This window comes from Hyaena hyaena, unplaced genomic scaffold (genome assembly GCF_003009895.1).
Source record: "Hyaena hyaena isolate Hyena2069 unplaced genomic scaffold, ASM300989v1 scaffold_1324, whole genome shotgun sequence".
Classification (NCBI taxonomy): domain Eukaryota; kingdom Metazoa; phylum Chordata; class Mammalia; order Carnivora; family Hyaenidae; genus Hyaena; species Hyaena hyaena.
Genome location: NW_024081954.1, coordinates 152,995 through 171,022, shown reverse-complemented (window position 1 = coordinate 171,022; position 18,028 = coordinate 152,995). Strand labels below are relative to the sequence as shown.

Here is an 18,028-nt window from a genome sequence, read left to right as displayed (position 1 = left end):
GGTCGTGATCTCGTGGTTGGCGAGTTTGAGCCCCACGTCGGGCTCCGTGCTTACAGTGCTGAACCTGCTTGGGATTCTCTCTTTCCCTTTCTGCCCCTCCCCTGCCTGCATTCTCTCCTTCCCTCTCTCTCTCTTTCTCTCAATAATTAAGTAAGTAAATAAATAAACAAATAAAACACCACTATTTTTCTCAGAGAACATTCCCTAGAGATACCACAGGGCATTCTGAACATTTCCAGAGAGTGGAAAAATCAAGTATGTGCCTCACAAGCCTCGTCCTGATCTGAATTACTCAAGAATCTCCCAATTGCTGCCTCTGGGGCGCTCTTTGTGAAACAACCATCAGTCAGGAGAACGGAACATAAGCCTCGATTCTGGAGCAAACCGCGGGAGAAGCAAGGGGGGAAAAGATACGGACTCTAAACCAAAGTACATAAAACTTTTAATGAATCAACCTTACAAAAGACAATGGCATCAAAACATTGGACATGTTGGTACAAAACTGGTCCTAGGTCATGAGAACTAATTCTGGTGATGGAGGGCTACCCGCTGCTGGCACGAGACACAACAGAGCAAGGCGACAGGCCCAGGGGCCCCGCGGGGGCCCACGGACAGCCACTGGTTATGAAACACGTTGGGCTAACACAGTCAAATTCCTTGTGGGGCGACAGAATCAACTCATTCACAAATACTGTGTGTTGTAATATCGGACTAGCAGATGCGGTTGGCGAGCTACCATATTTTCCAGAAAAAAAAAAAAAAAAAGAAAAACAAAACATGCACTGGAAGATAATATACACCCCCTAGTTTTATTGCCTTAAGAATTTTTGTTTATTTCACCTCTGTCATCTTTGTAAATTCTCTGAACGCATTTCTCCTATAAGACACACTCCTTTACCTTCTGCTTAGGAGTAAGCACAGTGCAAGTGGCAGAGCGATCTTGGGACACATCAGCCACCAAACGGTATGCCACCAGGTCAGAGGAACGAGTCTGAAAAGGCTCCATGGGACAGAACAGAGCACGCACACCGAAAACGAGAAACAAAGCTTGCAGTCAGAAAGTGCATCGTACCTTCCTGAAAATACAGTCTTCTTGCCGAAGTGAAGGCAACCCTTCAAGAAGCCAAGTTGCTCTGGGAAAGTGACCTTGACATTTCTGTGTTTACAAAGTACGTCTTCAGCTCCCCCTTGCCTTTCACGTTGATTATTCCCCGACATGTGCACGTGTACCCCAGCGTCTGAAGGATGAGGCTTGTCTCCTCGGTGACCTAGAAGCATGTGGGCAGATGAAGAAGTGGTCAGTGCCTACGTAACACGGCCTCCAGAAGCTCGCCTGACCACAAAGATCAGGAGCCCAAAGACATTCATGTTCTCTGGCCCTTTCATTCTACTCCTGAGACGTTAGAAGCAGAAAGAACCATGTGGGAGAAGAAAAGCGTTTTAAGGACAACATGTCATTTCACGCTGCAATGGTGACAGGCTCTAAACCACCTGAAAGGTCAAGTGATCTCCGTGGCGGAGTAAACCATGATGCTGGCATGATCCATATCGCGGCGGAGACCAGGAAACACGCAGGATCTGTTCACCCCCCACCGGAAAAATGAAGCCCAGACCCACGCTATGATTTCAACTACGTGAAGATGATGTATCCACATATAAGAGACCTGGAAAGGGGCGTCTGGGTGGCTCAGCTGGCTAAGCGTCCAACTCTTGGTATCGGCTCAGGTCACTACCTCATGGTTCATGGGATTGAGCCCCGCGTCAGATTCTGTGCTGACAGTGAGGAGCCTGCTTGGGATTCTCTCTCTCCCTCTCTCTCTGTCCCTACCCTGCTTCCTCCCTCTCTCTCTCAAAATCAATAAACTAAAAAAAGAGAGAGAAAGACCCGGAAAAAGAAAATGAATCAAAATATACTGTAGTGGGATTTTACAAGTTGTCATGAATGTCATTTCACAAAATCATAAATGTGAGTACCGGATTTAATTCACCTGGGAGAAGACACCGTGAGGCGCACCGCCGGCTCCTGCAAGTGGCCCCATGCTTCAGCGAATGCTCAAGAATAAAACGAAGAAGACGAGGGGTCTGCGCCAGCCTTGGCACGGGCGTGACCTGCCGAGTCAGGTCTCGAGAGCTTGGTCCCTTCCCAGAGCGGACACAGAGTGTGCCCGGGGCCGGGTCCCTCCCTTGCCGCCTGCCCCTGTGATTCCCGCCGCTTGGCCTCCACTACACAGTGGCGCCGGTCCCATCGGGTCAGAGGGCAGGGAACTTTCCGGGTAGCACAGCTCCTCTCTCGTAGGGGGGATAGGTCGTACCGAGTCCTGTCGCCTGTCAGCCCGAGCCTGCACTGTGCCATCCTGGGGAGCCGTGTCTGGGGGGTGACAGCTCACGGCTGCCCGGCAGCATCCGTCTGCCTGAGTGCCGGCAAAGCCTCTTGCTGAAGAGGCTTTCTTGAGCACAGAAGGGTGAGGTGAGAACAGACTAGGCCAATAGCTTCAGAAGTGAGGGCAGACCCCGTGTCAGGGACACGGTCCCAGGCAGGCCTCCCAGGAGGTATCTGGGTTTTGAGTAGAGAGAGAGGAGCTGTTTTTTCTGGAACCCCCTGGGAATGTTGCTCTGAAAGCATGGGAGAAAGCAGAAGAGGGGGAGGAGGGGGAGGAGGGGAAGGGGAGAGGGAGGGGGAGGGGGAGGGATTTCCTCCCACATCATCAGAGGATGAACATGGCACCTGTGGGGCCCCAGCCACCTTGGGCGTGTGGGTGACACACACGTGCTGGGCAGGCTTGTGGACGGTGGAGTGGGTGCTACTGGGGGGACCATGTAGTGGTGGGGGCAGTGGCCGCGACAGTGAGCCAGCCCCCCTAGGGCTTGGCGCCAAGGGCAGACACTGCCATGCAGCAGCGGCAGAAACAGGAAGGCTGTGCTTACGAGGACCCAGGAAAGCATCGAGGGGCCCCCAGCAGTGAGGCTGAAGTGTGCCGTGTAAAGATCTCAGGGACAGGCTGTCGGAATGAGCTAGAGAAACCACTCTGTCTTCCTGTAATTTGACTCTATGACCCTCCCCTAGCACAGGGGCTGATGTGTGGGTCCTTGGGACCCTTGTGACCAGAGCAAGGAAAGAGGGTCGTAGGTACCACATGCTCATGTCCTGTCTGTTGCTATGTTGGGCCCAAGTCCGGGGGAAGGACGAGTGTAGCCAGGAGGTGAAGCTGGGGCACAGGAAGGACTTTGGATCCTGGGTAGGAACTGAAGGAATAGGGACAGAGCTGGGAAACTCCGATGACAGACAGGAGCTCATGAGAAGGGTTCGCAGGCATAATCAGAGTTAGAGAATTCCACAGGCATCCCACTTCCAACCTGGCACAGAAAACACACACATCTTGCAGCGCCTGGGTGGCTCAGTCGGTTCAGCGTCTGACTTTGGCTCAGGTCATGATCTCATGGTTCATGGGTTCGAGCCCCGCGTCGGGCTCTGTGCTGACGGCTGGCTCAGAGCCTGGAGCCTGTTTCAGAGTCTGTGTCTCCCTCTCTCTCTGCCCCTCCCCTGCTCACACTGTCACTGTCTCAGAAATAAATAAAAAAACATAAAAAAAAAGAAAACACACACATCGTTTGGGGCCTTGGGGGTTAATTCTGCAGTCAGGGGGTTCACTGGCATGGAGGATCACCACCGGCGTTTGTGAGCTATCCCTTGGAATTTGTAACCCCATCCACACCATCACCATAAGGGGCGGGGGCCACCTCCCCGATGAACACTAGCCAGTACTCCTCCAAGTCCAGGGGCAGCCTAGCTGGGCGACCCGCGGGTTTTCCCCAGTGTTCCGTGAGCTCCCAGGCTAGAAAGCACGGTGGGAGTGGAATGCTCTTTAATCAAAGGAACCTGTTCTTCAGGCCCAGGAGGCGCTTCGAACGATCTCAGCATCATTCCGGACTTTTCCTGGTATCTTGCTCTGTTGCTTGCACGGAAGTAGAAATGCGAAGCTATTGGAGGGGAGATGACCACAGCCTCAGAAGGAATGTGCTGGACACACACCTCCCAGCGGCTGTACGGCGAGAATGCACGCAGATGAGCTTCTCTCCCGTTTCCTCCAGGCTCTGAGTGCACAGGGACCGGCTGGGGGGGATGGAGGGGGGAGGCTGCTCAGCCCTAAATCACCTGGAGTTTTATGAGGCCCAATATCCTCTTGGAGACGCACATAAGCTCAAACTCATTTTAAACTCTGACACTGACCTGCAGGGGATTTACAACCTCCAGGAGGGAGCGCTCTCCCCGACCAGCCTCTCTTAAATTGGTTTTGCTACGTATCCCAAGTGCTTGAAAACCACTTGGAAAGTCGTGAAGCGTGTTAAAGCCGCCATCTGTCTTCCGAATGTTCCAGGTGTGGGAAGGGGATCCTAGGTTGGCCTACAGGTTGGGAACGTGTGTCCTTGATAAAAGCACCCTCTTCCCGTGCCAAACAGAAGACCCCGCATTGTCTGGGATTGCTGCAGCATCCCTGGGCATTGAGAGCACCCAATGACATGCATGCAGGAAGCCCTCAAGGTCATGGTGTCATCAAGGCACGGGTCAACGAGGTGCCGAGATGGCAGACCATGCCTCCCGTCGTAGGCAACTGGGCCATCCATCTCCACACACCGTGCGTGCCCACTGCTCCAGCCCCATTTCCGGTGAGAGCTTCGTCTGGATTGGCTCTCATGAGCACAACCAGCTGGCTCTCTACCCTGGGCAATGGCGGTCTGGCTGGGAGGCCCCAGACATTCCTCTTCTCCCCACGCCACCTACCATCTTTCCTCGTTCTGTTGCTCGGTTGCTAACTTTCGGCAACGAAAGTGGCGGGAAAAAGGGGAGCATACAGGTCCTGTTCCAAATAAATTAAGCTAGGCGATAGAAAGTTCACAGAAACGGAATCTTCTTGAATGGATCTGGTGGGGAGTGTGAAAAGTAAGCAGAAGTTTAATGAGAAACCCACTCTTGGGCTTCTAGAATTCTAAATCTCCGTCATAATGTTAGGAGGCAAGGTTACTCGAGGACACGGGCCAAGCCAAGGCACACGGAACAGGGACTTTTGGAATTCTCTGTAAATGACCAAAAAAAAAAAAAAAAAGCCCATTTTTTGTGTCCCACTGTTTTCACACAAATTTGCCACTTGGCAGGAATCTATCTTTTAGATGAAGTGTGGAATCTGGAGTGAAATGAGGAATCGCTGATGTTTGAGGGTGGGGCCAATAGAAAGTTCCGCAGAAACGCACGTGGGCACACATTCTTCTCATTAGGAGAAGTCAGTCTCTCCTTGTACGTGTCTGGTACTGTGCCCAAGCACCCTCCCCTGAGTGGATTCCAGTGCTTTCCAGTCATTCATGATATCCCAATCCCATGCTGGCCCGACTTGGCACTGCCATTTCATGTCACCCCGACTCTCATCCCTTGTCTTTCCCCAGTCGGCTCCTTTCTGCCTCCTTCCAATTCAGCCTCCGGGACAGGAAGTCTGGGGGTGCTGTCTGGTTTGGGTTGTACACTCCCTCTCCCTTGCAGAGCTCTTTTCACCGTGCTGGTGCCAGAAGATGAAAGAGGAGAGAAGGTTCCAGCCTTGACTTGATCCTCAGGTGTCAGACTGCAGTGTTGATTGTTGGCAACCACTGACTTTCTCCAACGCAGTCACCTTTACATTATTACATTTCTAAATCACTGTTAACAGTGACGATTCGTGTCAAGTTCAGGTGCGTTCATGGTGTTTCAAGGTTTTCTCAAGATTTAAGTAACTTCCAAGGTTCTTTGTTCTAATATTCCATCATCATTATGATGATGCTCATTGATGATTTCTGAGAGGACAGACCTCACCCATGATGACAGAGAAGCCTGAATTACCTGTATTTTGTCCAGCACGCCGGTGCTATCCATCCTGCTGGCCACGTTCACGGTGTTGCCCCAGATGTCGTACTGTGGCTTCTGAGCTCCAATCACACCGGCTATCACAGGTCCGTGGTTAATACCTGCCACACATCAGAACCAGGTTAACGAGACTCAAGCTACAGCGACTGTCTCACACAGCAAAGTTTCACAAGAATATTTCTGCATCATCAAAAAAAAAAAAAGAATATTTCTGCATCATCATCATGAAACCAACATTAGCTCAACTCACGGAATTCTAAAACAAAGAAAAATAATTGTTTCCTTTCTCGACCTTGATTCATGTAGATGTAACCATATATCATTATTATTCCATAATAACATAAATTTGGTTATGCTTTAAAAAAAACAAACATTACATGGGGCGCCTGGGTGGCTTAGTTGGTTAAGCGTCCGACTTTCGCTTAGGTCATGAACTCGCGGTTCGTGGGTTCGAGCCCAGTGTCGGGCTCTGTGCTGACTGCCAGCTTAGAGCCTGGAGCCTGTTTCAGAGTCTGCGACTCCCTCTCTTTCTGACCCTCCCCTGCTCACGCTGTCTCTCTCTCTCTCTCTCCTAGAAATAAAATATTAAAAAAAAAATCAAACATTATAATAGTTTTCTTATTTTTTTAAGTTTTTAAAAAATGTTTGGGGCACCTGGGTGGCTCAGCTGGTTAAGCGACCAACTTCGGCTCAGGTCATGATCTCACAGTTCGTGGGTTTGAGCCCTGCATCAGGCTCTGTGCTGACAGCTTGGAGCCTGGAGCCTGCTTTGGATTTTCTATCTCCCTCTCTCTCTGCCCCTCCCCCACTCGGCTCTGTGTCTCTCACTCTCAAAAATAAACAAACATTAAAGAAATTAAAAAGTTAAAAAAAATGTTTGTTTTGGGTAGGGAGAGAGAAAGAGAGAGGGAAGGGGAGGGGGAGGGACAGAGAAAAAGGCAGATAGGAGGATCCAGAGTGGGGCTTGAACTCATTGCAGGGCTCAAACTCATGAGCTGTGAGATCATGACCTGAGCCAAAGTGGCCCAAAAGAGGCACCCTGGCATCCCTATAATAGTTTTCTATGTTGCTATATAATCTTAGACAATACATGATCACTGTTTTCTAGTAGTGCTGTGGTTGATGTTGATTTTGAAATCTACATCTTTCTGTTTTAAACAGCTACTCTGAGTGGATACACCGCATTTGCTGGCAGTTCTGCCACTGACGGACTTTTGGGTTCATGCCAACATCTTGCTCAGTCTGCCACTTGCCCCCACACCAGTGTGGCATTTTCTACCTGCTGTGCACTGTAAAAGTCTGGGGTTTCTCACAACAGCCCTGTGGGGTGGGTACTGTTAGCATCGCCTCTGGCTTCAGGCGAGAAAGCAGGGGAGGGCGCCATGAGACAGGCAGCAGATGGCAGCGGCAGCCAGCTCCGTGGCCCCTGCTGGTAAGGACGCAGCCATGAGCTTCCCGTGCACAAGGCTTCTTCCCACCTTTCAGGTTGTTGCCTTTGATGTGTCCCAATGCCAAGTTTACTGAATTCCAGAGGAGCATGTTTGTGCCTTTGATTTGCATCGCTAAAGCACCTTCCAAAGGGCTCCCTCAACGGGCACCGTGCGAGTGAGGGAGTCTACCCGTATCAACTTTAGAACAACAGATCTAAGTATGGGCAAAGTAGAGATTTTGATGGAGTTCAGATTTGAGGAAATTCTCTTGGGGGAGGCTCCCAAGAGCCTCACATTTGGAAGGGTCCTGGGGTACACAGGCTCACCCCTGGGGAGCCACCGTGACCCCCAGGCCATCTCCAGACAAGTGCAGGGATGTCTCTCAGGCTCTGTTGCTTGGATTCTGGACCCCCTTGAGCTGGGTTCCTTGCAGCTCTGCACCCATCAGACTGAGGATCTCCTCACACACACTGATTCCCCAGGGACAGCCATCCATAGGTGGCTGGGGAAACTCAGGAGGGGTCACTCTCCAGCTCAGCTGGCCCCCACCTTGCCCATGTAACTGCCCAGATAATCAGGCAGCCCAGGCCATCACTAACACAGGAGGCCATCGCTCTGACTGCCCTTTCTGTTACTGCAATCATAACCCCATCGTTATTACGCGCTGACACGTGAGCTCAGCGTGAGCTTTCAGGCTGCCCGTGCCATCTCCTTAGAAGTCTGCTCAACTTCTCTAATCAGAGAGGCCCGGGATTCTCCCCCAACTCCGTGCACCAGGTAGAATGAGTCCTTGCCCCGGGATCTCAGTTCAGACCCACAGACCCACAGTTATTCTGGCAGTGGTGTGGAGGAAGGCCACAGAGAGAGAAATGGAGATATTGACTTTGGCTGACTATCCCTCAGAACTGAGTCCTCTCCTAGATCTAGAACCCCTGTCTCACTACAGGAGTCAACCTGTGTTTATTAAAGAGGATGTTTCTGAGACCCCTCTTCCCACTGCTGAGGTGCTTAGCCTACTACGGCTTGCTAGAGACCCGAGGCAAAGCTTCCTCTCTGCAATGCAGACGTAGGCAGGAAACAGTAGAAACAGCGTTCCACAAAATCTTTGAAGGTATGCACGAGGTGAGAAGGAAATTCTGCTTTGCTTTTGCGGAAGACTCAAACTCCACCCTGTGCTGCAGACACCCCAGATAATTCATTCCAGCCGCTGGCTGCTGGCCGGTGCCCTCAAGCCCCGTCTGCATCAGATTTCCTCCCGGCTGCCGAGTCCGGCTTGGTCAGCGCCTGGTGGGGCGGCGGGGAAAGCCTGGGCTGATGACGCCTGGCACGGGGCTCAATCTCCACTTAGTGCAGGAACGTGCCCACATTCTAGTTCCCGCTAACTGCTTCTGCAGCTTGACACGCAGAAGAGGAAGTTAAGAGTGAATTCAGCATTTCTTATTTGTATCATCTATTTTTTTTTTTTTAAAAGTATTACTCTTCCAAGTTCCTACCATGAACTGCCACTGGATGGCACTATGTACCGAGGGCAGCGGGCAAGCGGACCCCCGAGAGAGAGGTCGAGGGGTGGGGACAGGTAGCAGCAGAGCCTGTGAAACACTGAGCTTAGTCTTCCTCAGAAATCTAAAAGAGCTGGCACGTGGGTTGAGAGTATAGATATTATTAGTTATTCAATAATCAGCACAAGATAAACACTCAATAAATCCTTATTGAACAAGGTCTATTCAATTGCTCACATAAATTTGGAAACTACTAAGGTCCAAAGCAAGAAAACTGTAATTTTGGGGGAAGTAAAGCATGTGACTAGCAAACAGTCGCCTCTATTTCATCTTGCAGTGAAAAGCAGTATTATTTTGGATTGAATATGCTTAATAATAGAGCAGATCATTTCACCATAGAATAGACATTTTTTTTTTTTTACAAGGGTAGTTTGAAAGTTGGGGGGGCTCATTTCCTAAGCTGTCAAAACCATAAAGAAGCTCGAGCATCAAGGGGACACCTGCACGTTTGATGTGGTCAGCAGTGGGGAGGGAAGCCTCCCAGCTGCCTGGCCCTTCTCACCTTGGTATAAGGTGACGCCCATTGTACACGGACGTGAGAAAAGTACAAAGCAAAATGTGTCCAGGCACTAACGATGAACAGAATATACAAGCAGTCAAGAGGCTTCATTTTGCTCAAGAGATATATTCCTGGGTTTTAAAATTCAGAACGTAGGCAGAGCAAAGGAAGAAAATCGCTCTCGATTTATTGGGATTTTTTTTTTTAAGTTGAAGTCTATATCCAAAAGAAGTGAAAAGCCATTCAGATGGAATTTATTAAAAAAGCTCCTCTTATGCAGACTTGCTTTCAGAAGCAGCAAAATGTGTTGCCAAGAGGAACATAAAATGGTCAAAGAAGCTCTTACCAATCATGAACGGCCATAACCACAAATATGCCGAGAGCCCTGTGCTAAGCTGAGCGTGTAAAGCGCACTTTTTATTTTTATAGACATTTGTAAAAGGCAAGTAAGCACAAAACATGCTCATGAAGCAGCTTAAAGTCAGGGAAAACTTCTAGAAAGTTCACATTTTTAAAAATATTTGTGAGACAGAAATCTTCAAATTCTAAAGACAGTGGCCTTTACTCTCAGAGCTGAACATTCAGTCAGAAAAGCTATAGCTAGTTCAGAACCTGGGGCATACGTTTGGGGCGTCTGGAGATTTGTGACCCCAGGAGTGTGGGACTATTTCAACTATTCTAAGATGCCTTAATATTTTTTCATTTTTTACATTGCCTTAATATTTTTTCATTTTTTACATTTTTGGGCTCTCCGAAGCCTGGATGCATCTTAGAGTCCATGCTAATTTCACTGGCAGCAGCTCCTGAAATAACGGCGTGGTTTACAGTCAATGGCTCCTCGCGATGGTCTAAAGCCACGCACGCACGCGGTGGCTTGCGGAGGAGCCCAGGCAGGAGGGATGAGGCCGCGGGACTGACATCCAGCTCACGGTCCGCTTGCTAGACATAGTGCTCGCAGCTGGGTCCAACCAAAGGGTGCTCTGTTTTCTAACCTGTGCCAAGGTGCCTCAGAGGCTGCCAACTTTCCTGAGCCCGCTGGCGCCCCGCTTGCCAAAATCCAATCCTCCCGCATTCCAGACACACTGGGAAGACTACTCCGGCCTGGCAAGATGGCCGACACCCCTTCCGCCCTCCCCACCCTCCCGGAAGTCTGAGCTCTTCACACACTTCCGGTGCCCTTGTTCTTACGCCACGCCCTCCGCACCCCTCCCCCGGAAGTCTGAGCTCTTCACACACTTCCGGTGCCCCTGTTCTTACGCCACGCCCTCCGCACCCCTCCCCCGGAAGTCTGAGCTCTTCACACACTTCCGGTGCGCCTGTTCTTACGCCACGCCCTCCGCACCCCTCCCCCGGAAGTCTGAGCTCTTCACACACTTCCGGTGCGCCTGCTCCTTACGCCACGCCCTCCGCACCCCCTCCCCCGGAAGTCTGAGCTCGTCACACACTTCCGGTGCGCCTGCTCCTTACGCCACGCCCTCCGCACCCCGGAAGCCAGCGCGCTTGACACAACATACCCACTCGCAGCTTGAAGTCATTGAAGGAGTGCTTGTTGATAGCGTCCAGCTTCGCCACCATGGCAAAGGCAAACTCCACCATGGTGCCGATGTGCATGTACTGCCTCTCGGGCTCCTGAGTGGAAACACACACGGGAATGTGGGGTTAGAGGTCAGCCGGCCGGGGACCGGTCCCTGAGCCCCAAACCTGGGCTCCAGGCAGACAGCAACGCTTCAGGTAACAGGGCTGTAATGCCCGGCAGACAGGTGTGAGGGTCACCCCGCATCACAAGGAGGCCTGCGCCCCAGTTCATCCTTGTGACCCCGGCGAGACCTGAGACAGTGGAAGACTCGGAACAGGACCTACGTCGTCTTAACCCGGAAACCGCCGACAGGACCCTTTGAGAAGTGGCTGGCTTCCGGTTCTCTGCTTGCCGCGCACCCCTGTCTCTCCGGTTCTCCGCTGGCCTCTGGCTCCGAGAGGCTGACCTCTGGTCCCCTGCTGGGCTGACCAATGGGAGGGCCAGGGAAAGGTGGGGGGGGGCAGGGGAGAGAGGTGGGGTCCTTTCCTCCTCTTCCTCACTCCACACCTGCCACACAGCTCACCTGCGTTGTGGAAACACCTCTCCCCCTTTGCCCCTTTAGGGGGAGGGTGTTATGTGTCTCCCCCACTCTCCCAAATTCATTACCTCCAAATCCTCAGTATTTGTTTTGCAGCTGCTTATCGCCATCATTAAAGAGGAGATTAGAACCAAATGAGGTCATTAGTATGACTAATCCAGCATGACTGGCGGCTTTCTAGAAAAGGAAGTTAACGGGGCACCTGAGTGGCTCAATTGAGCGTCCGACTTCAGCTCAGGTCATGATCTCACGGTTCGTGGGTTCGAGCCCTGCATCGGGCTCTGTGCTGACAGCTCAGAGCCTGGAGCCTGTCTTCGGATTCTGTGTCTCCCTCTCTCTCTGACCCGCCCTGCTCATGCGGTCTCTCTCTCTCTCTCAAAAAGAAATAAAACATTAAAAAAATTTTAAAAAAATAGAAAAAGAAGTTAGCACACAGACACACACACACAGAGAAGACCATGTGAAGACACAGGGGGAAGATGGCATCTAGAAAGCGAGGACCTAGGCCTTGGGAGACACCAACCCCTTCTGCACTTGATCTCTGACCTCTTGTCTCCAGACTTGGGAGACAATGCATTTCTGTGGTTTAAGGGGCCCGGGCTGTGGGGTCCTGTTACAGCAGCCCCAGCCAACAGCTGCCTGCCTCTCCTGTCCCTGGGGGACTTATCACCCTCGAGGAATAGTCATCATACACATAGAGCTGTCGGAAAGACCAGTTCGAGGCTTCCAATGAAGGTAAGTGAGAATTTCTATCCACATTTACTACTAATTCCTATTTCTGTTACTAATTTCTATTTGCTATGAATTTGTAACACCTGTTAACATTTCTTTTTGAAGGTCATCTTTGTAAAATTTCTATTTTCGGTTATATTTTAAACACAGATTCTTTATTAGTATATGCATATAATTCATAAAAGGTATTTACATGTCCTAAAGGTTCCCGCTCCCCCCATATTTAATGACTGGCGGCACCAAGAAGTGGGGTGAGATGCAGACCCAGCCCTGCCCCGCATCTGTGGCTTGCGGTCTGGGCGTCCGTCTAGAATCACTGCGGTCCTTTATCTCCCTCACTAGTCTGTGAGCTCTCCAAGGGCACAGATGATGTTCTATTCATCTGTGTCTCCACAATATGAAAGCGTCTGTTCCAGGAGAGGCACCTGAGATGTGTTTACTGAGAGACTGCATTTAGATCGCGGGTGGTGGCTGAGAGGAGATGTGTAGGAGGGAGAGCCTCGTCGAGCTTTGGTGGAAGGTCAGTGTCAACTGATGCTCATTTCAGAAACATATGCCCGGGGGGAGGGGGGCATTGACACACCCACTGAAGTGGGGGAAGGCTCCGAAGAAGAGGACACAGGGTATTCAGGCGGGGCAGCGGGGGACAGCCTCAGCCGGCTGGGGAAGGAAAGAGAACGTCAGTAAGGACACTGGAAACACTTGAGAGAAGAGCAGGCGAGGCGGCCCTTTGTGGAGCTCAAGTGTTCGATCCCGCAGGGGGGCCCAGCAGAGCTTGCTCAGATCGAGAGGGCTCTCGAGATGGTGAAACGGTAGGGACACGGTGACCATGGGGAGCGTTTACCAGGAGGGTGAAGGCAAACAAGCTCAGAGAGTTTCAGGAGGGAGGGGGGAGCAGGACAGTGGAGACCGTGGATGGGTCCTGCATGCTGAAGGCGACAGGGAGACGGAGAAAACCAAGGTAATGGCCCAAGGAGAAAGGAAAATCACAACAGGGTTATTCACCAAAGACACAGAGTATCTTAGTAACAGGAATCAGGGAGGGCAGCACCAGGCAAGTCTCTCCATGTCGACTCTGATGACACCGGAATCGGATCATTCTTCGTCCTGGGGCCGTGTCTGCGCCCGCCCTGCAGGATGCTGAGGAGCCCCCCAGCCTCTGCCCCGAGGTGCCCCTGTCCAGGACTGACAACCCAAGATGTCCCGAGACATCGCTCAATGACCCCGAGGGGACAAGCAGCCCAGTACTGAGAACACTGCACTAAATGACATGAACATGAGCAGAGACACTGAGAACGTCCTTCCTCTCCTCAGATAAAGCCCAGCATTCTAGAGAAAAACTGATGAAATCCTTCTGTTGCTACAAATCCTCAACTTAAAAATTGTGAGAGAAAATCCAAACAATTTAAACGACTGGAACCATGAGACAGACTGCCAGCTAATGTCAGGGAAAATGGAGTTATTATTTACTTTTTCATTATGTTTTTTTTTTTTTTTAAATTTGAGAGCGAGAGAATGAGCGGGGAAGAGGGGCAGAGGGAAAGAGACAAGAGAATCTCAAGCAGTCTCCACACTCAGTGCAGAGCCCGACCCAGGGCTCGATCCCACAACCCTGGGACTGTGACCCATGCTGAAATTAAGAGTCAGACGCTCAATGACTGAGCCACCCACACATGCCACAGAATCACTGCGTGACAACAGTTCTACTTTTTTTTAAAAAAATCTTTTTTAATGTTTTATTTACTTCTGAGAGAGAGAGAGATAGGGAGAGAGCGAGAGAGACAGCTTGAGTACAGGAGGGTCAGAGAGAGAGGGAGACACAGAATTGGAAACAGGCTCCAGGCTCTGAGCTGTCTCTCAGCACAGAGCCCGATGGGGGGCTCAAACCCACAAACCGCGAGATCATGACCTGAGCCGAAGCTGGATGCTTAACTGACTGAGACTCCCAGGCGCCCTGACAGTTCTACTCTTCTATCAGAGTTTGCTCATGTTTCTGGTCTCATGACCCACTGGGAAGGTGTGATGTGGAAGTTCATGCCCCCCAGCCCTTTGGAAACATCTTGCTCCTAAACAGGAAGCTTGGGGGCGCCTGGGGAGCTCAGGTGGTTAAGCATCCAACTATTGGTTTCAGCTTGCGTGGTTCGTGGGTTTAAGCCTGGCTTTGGGCTCTGCGCTGACAGTGTGGAGCCTTCGTGGGATTCTCTCTTATCTCCCTCTCTCTCTGCCCCTCCCCTGCTCACATATACGTGCACACACACACATACTCTCTCTAAAACTAAATAAATAAACTTAAAAATATAAAATAAACTTGAAGCACAAACTCTTAAATCAACAGGCGGAATCCTGTGTAGTGAAGATCACAACAGCAAGGAGGGAAGATTTGCCACAGGGGGGAAATGGTTTGCTTCCTATTGAACCAAGGCAAGGCACACGAGCTTCCTTCCCTGATAAATGATCTCCCGATATGTCTCCATGCAGCGGGGCTTAAGCTGGAGGTCTTATATGACCTCAGTGATGAATGAAGAGACTGAGTTCTGGGAGTGGGGTTTAAATCCAATGTCCATAACTCACTTGGGCTTTGCAAACCCTGGAAAAAATTATGCTCGGTCTCAAGAAAGACTCAGTTCATTTCAAAAAGTCCTTATAACTGAGCTTTTGAAAAATATTTGATGACAGTATAAAGCAGCTCTTTCTCCCACGACCCAAATGATTTCTGTGGGATGTCTCCAAATATTTAATCGACTTCCAGGGACATGGCGATAGACCCATAGAGGGCCCCAGAACCCATTCTGCAAGCTGTTTGCTTTGGAAATTCCACCAGTGAGGAACCCCGCTTAAGTAAATGCATGTTTATGGAGGTTATTTTATAACCCAAGTGCCTGCTGGGTAAACACCGAGCTGATTGTTTTAGGCTGAAATTAACATACACCTCAACTCCTTTCTTGACTTCTCCTCTCACCTCCCTGCCTTTCCTCCACCCATCAAATATTCACTGCCCACTTGCTCTGGTGGCATCTGCCTGATGTGAAGGTTCAGAACCGCTGCCTGGAGCTGTTCTCCCACCTCAGGCCCCTGGGAGGTCCCCTGAGATCTGTTCCTTCTCTAAAGGGAGCGTCGGCTCTCTCCTCAGTGAGCTGATTAGCAGAGCCCGAAGATGGGCTCGCACCTGGGGAGCCCCTTGAGTGTCCAGGATCTGTCGGAGGTCACCGCTGGGACTCACGATGGCAGTGTCAACCAAAACTCCAAGGCACGAAGTAATATTGGTGGAAAATGTCCTGACTGCTAGGTCATCCGTGGATCCCTCTAGACTCACTGAACTCAGATTCAGGTGGACTCCCACTGTTTCCTGCTCACCTTACTTTACAAAGAAAGTATTTTATTAAAATGCACATTAGGGGATATTCTAGCAAGCACTCCCTCACCCCCATCACGTTTTAAACCATTTCCCGTGAGAAAGTTAGTTGCCAAGCACACGGCTCACTGCAGACCCACTGACATGGTTATGAGGGCCCGTACCAGACGTGGCCAGGTTTTCAAATATATTAAGAGGAGTAAGAAGATTGTTCGTACGAACGCTGGAACGCTGAACTCGTGGCGGCTGCTGGAAATTCTCGAACGCTCAATAGCAACAGCGCGTGCATGAAGGTATTTAATCCTCACGCTGAGTCCCATGAGGGACTTCCCGTCTTCATTCCTACTATGCAGATGGGGAAAGGGAGGCCCTGGATGGTTAATAAGTAACTCGTGCAAGTGGCACCACCAGGCTTCACAGCCGGGGTCTGAGCCCGACACCCTGTCTTAGCTGCGTTGCCGACTCGGCCCCCTCCCCATGCACCTCTAGAACGCGGTGGGGACTGTGCTGTTTGCATTCGATGCATCATCCTCCTCTTTGCAACTTATCTCTGTTTCCTTCCACCTTGTTAATTTTAAAACATTTTGCACTGCGTTCATTATTTTGAGCTTCCTCGGGTAGATTTCTGTAAACTATGCACAAACGTGGACAAATAAATAAGCAGTTTTCCTTATAGTCTTGCTGGTAAAAGGTGGCAGGCGGGTTGGATGATGAGTCTAAGAGACACTCAGCTGACGGCGAGCTCTCACCAGGAATTCTTCATGAACTATCTGCCACCCACATGGATGGCTGAAATTGTACTATCTTGGGGCATAAGTTGTGCATCTAAAAGTGATATTATTATTCCATTTCCTACAAGGCAGCTCTTATTCTTGACTCCTCTGCGTTGCCGATGGTGTCCTCAACTGCAAATCCCTAAGTCGGAAACCTGAGCTGCTGACAAGCCTGGCCTTCTGTGCCCCCTCCACCGCGGCCCCTCAGCCCCCAAGTCCGCCTCGCGCGGGCACGCTTCTGCCGTTCACCTCCTCCCTTATTCTCCCTGGGACTATGGTTTACACCCTGACCACACTACTTGTCCGAACGTAGGAGGTTTCTGGAATAATTGTCGGTGGCTTTTGAGTCAGGCAAAATTAGGTCCAGCCCCAGGTTCTATAATCGTGAGCTGTGTGGCCTTGGCTGAGTCACTTAACTTCCCTGGGCGTCAGTTTCCTCATCGGTAATAGGACGATAACTACCTATCTCTCAGGGTTGTGGGTAAAGTGAAATGAATTGGTTAAATGGATTCAGCCTATATCCCTGGGGCTCAGGACTTACTTAGTTCTTTTATGAGGGTTTAGAGAAGCAGATCACTCTGTCTGATGTGAAAAACATCGAGGAGGAAAATGTCAGAAACATTTAGACATGCCCTCGTTTAGAACCTTCTCCCTTCGCACATCCCTGGGCATCCTACAGGGATGCATGGCTTTGACAATGACCTAAGAGTCTGACATTTCTGGTGTCTTTGAGACTCTCAGTAGACAGAGTGGATATCCATGATTTAGTTTCTTTCAGTTTGCAGCTTCCTGTTAGCAGCATGAAAGCTGGAAGAGATTTCACTCTGCTTACACTGCATCACAGCAGCTTTGGTGTTGGTACAGAAATACACGGCATGGGGCACCGCTTTTCGTTTCAGCAGAGACCTGAAGTGTTTTCTAGCTTTTCCAGTGAAGAAGACTATGGTTATTAGTTCCAAGGTGTGCGTTAGGTACCATGAACCCGGCAGCAGCAGGTCTCTGAGTGACTCCTCGCTTCTTCCATAGTCAATGTGGCACAGACCCCCTGCCAGAGATCAGTGTTTGTGTCCCCCCAAATTCACATATGGAAGCCTAACCCCCAGTGTGATGGCTTAGGAGGTGTGGCCTTTGCTTAGGTGATGTGGGGGGAGTCCCTCGATAGGAGGGGCTGGGGAGAGCCAGCTTCCTCTCTCTGCCTTCCGCCATGTGACACGCCGCGAGAAGACAGCCACGAGAACACCCGCAAGAGGGTCCTCACCAGACATCTTATCTGCTGGTGCCTTATCTTGGACAGATCGGCCTTCGGAGCTGTGAGGCGTAAAAGTACGTTACCTGTCACCCCGTCCACTGGGAGTTGGTTGGGGCAGCCTGGGCTGACTGACACTGTCTCCCGCATCCCCACTGTCCACGTCACCAGCCCTGGAACTGTCTGCACGCACGCCTCTCTGGGGCCGTAAGCTCCGGGAACACTCACCACAGTGGGGAGAGCAAACGCCTGCTGGATGTCCCACTAGCTCAGTGGATTCTAGCTCAGCCGAGCTGGACACAGCACAGAGCCATTAACCTTAATCGCTGAACGTGGATGGGAAACGTTTATTCTTTGCTTTGTTGGCAACTCAGTTTTGCTAACATGCTGGGTGAGCGAGTACAGGAATCTCATGGGCTGATCGCATGGAGCCTGG

General features: G+C 50.7%; 1 protein-coding gene across 1 annotated transcript in view; it reads right to left on the bottom strand.

Moving 5' to 3' along the window:
- Positions 1-425: 425 nt before the first annotated feature.
- ADCY2 (adenylate cyclase 2) overlaps positions 426-18,028 on the bottom strand; it is a gene marked incomplete at its 5' end in the record, with an annotated part of 137,973 nt that continues 120,370 nt past the window's right edge. The window contains 3 exons of the mRNA XM_039223317.1: positions 426-1,268; positions 5,864-5,988; positions 10,890-11,004. Coding sequence (XP_039079248.1) covers positions 1,116-1,268; positions 5,864-5,988; positions 10,890-11,004 — 393 coding nt within the window. The remainder of the gene's footprint in view (positions 1,269-5,863; positions 5,989-10,889; positions 11,005-18,028) is intronic.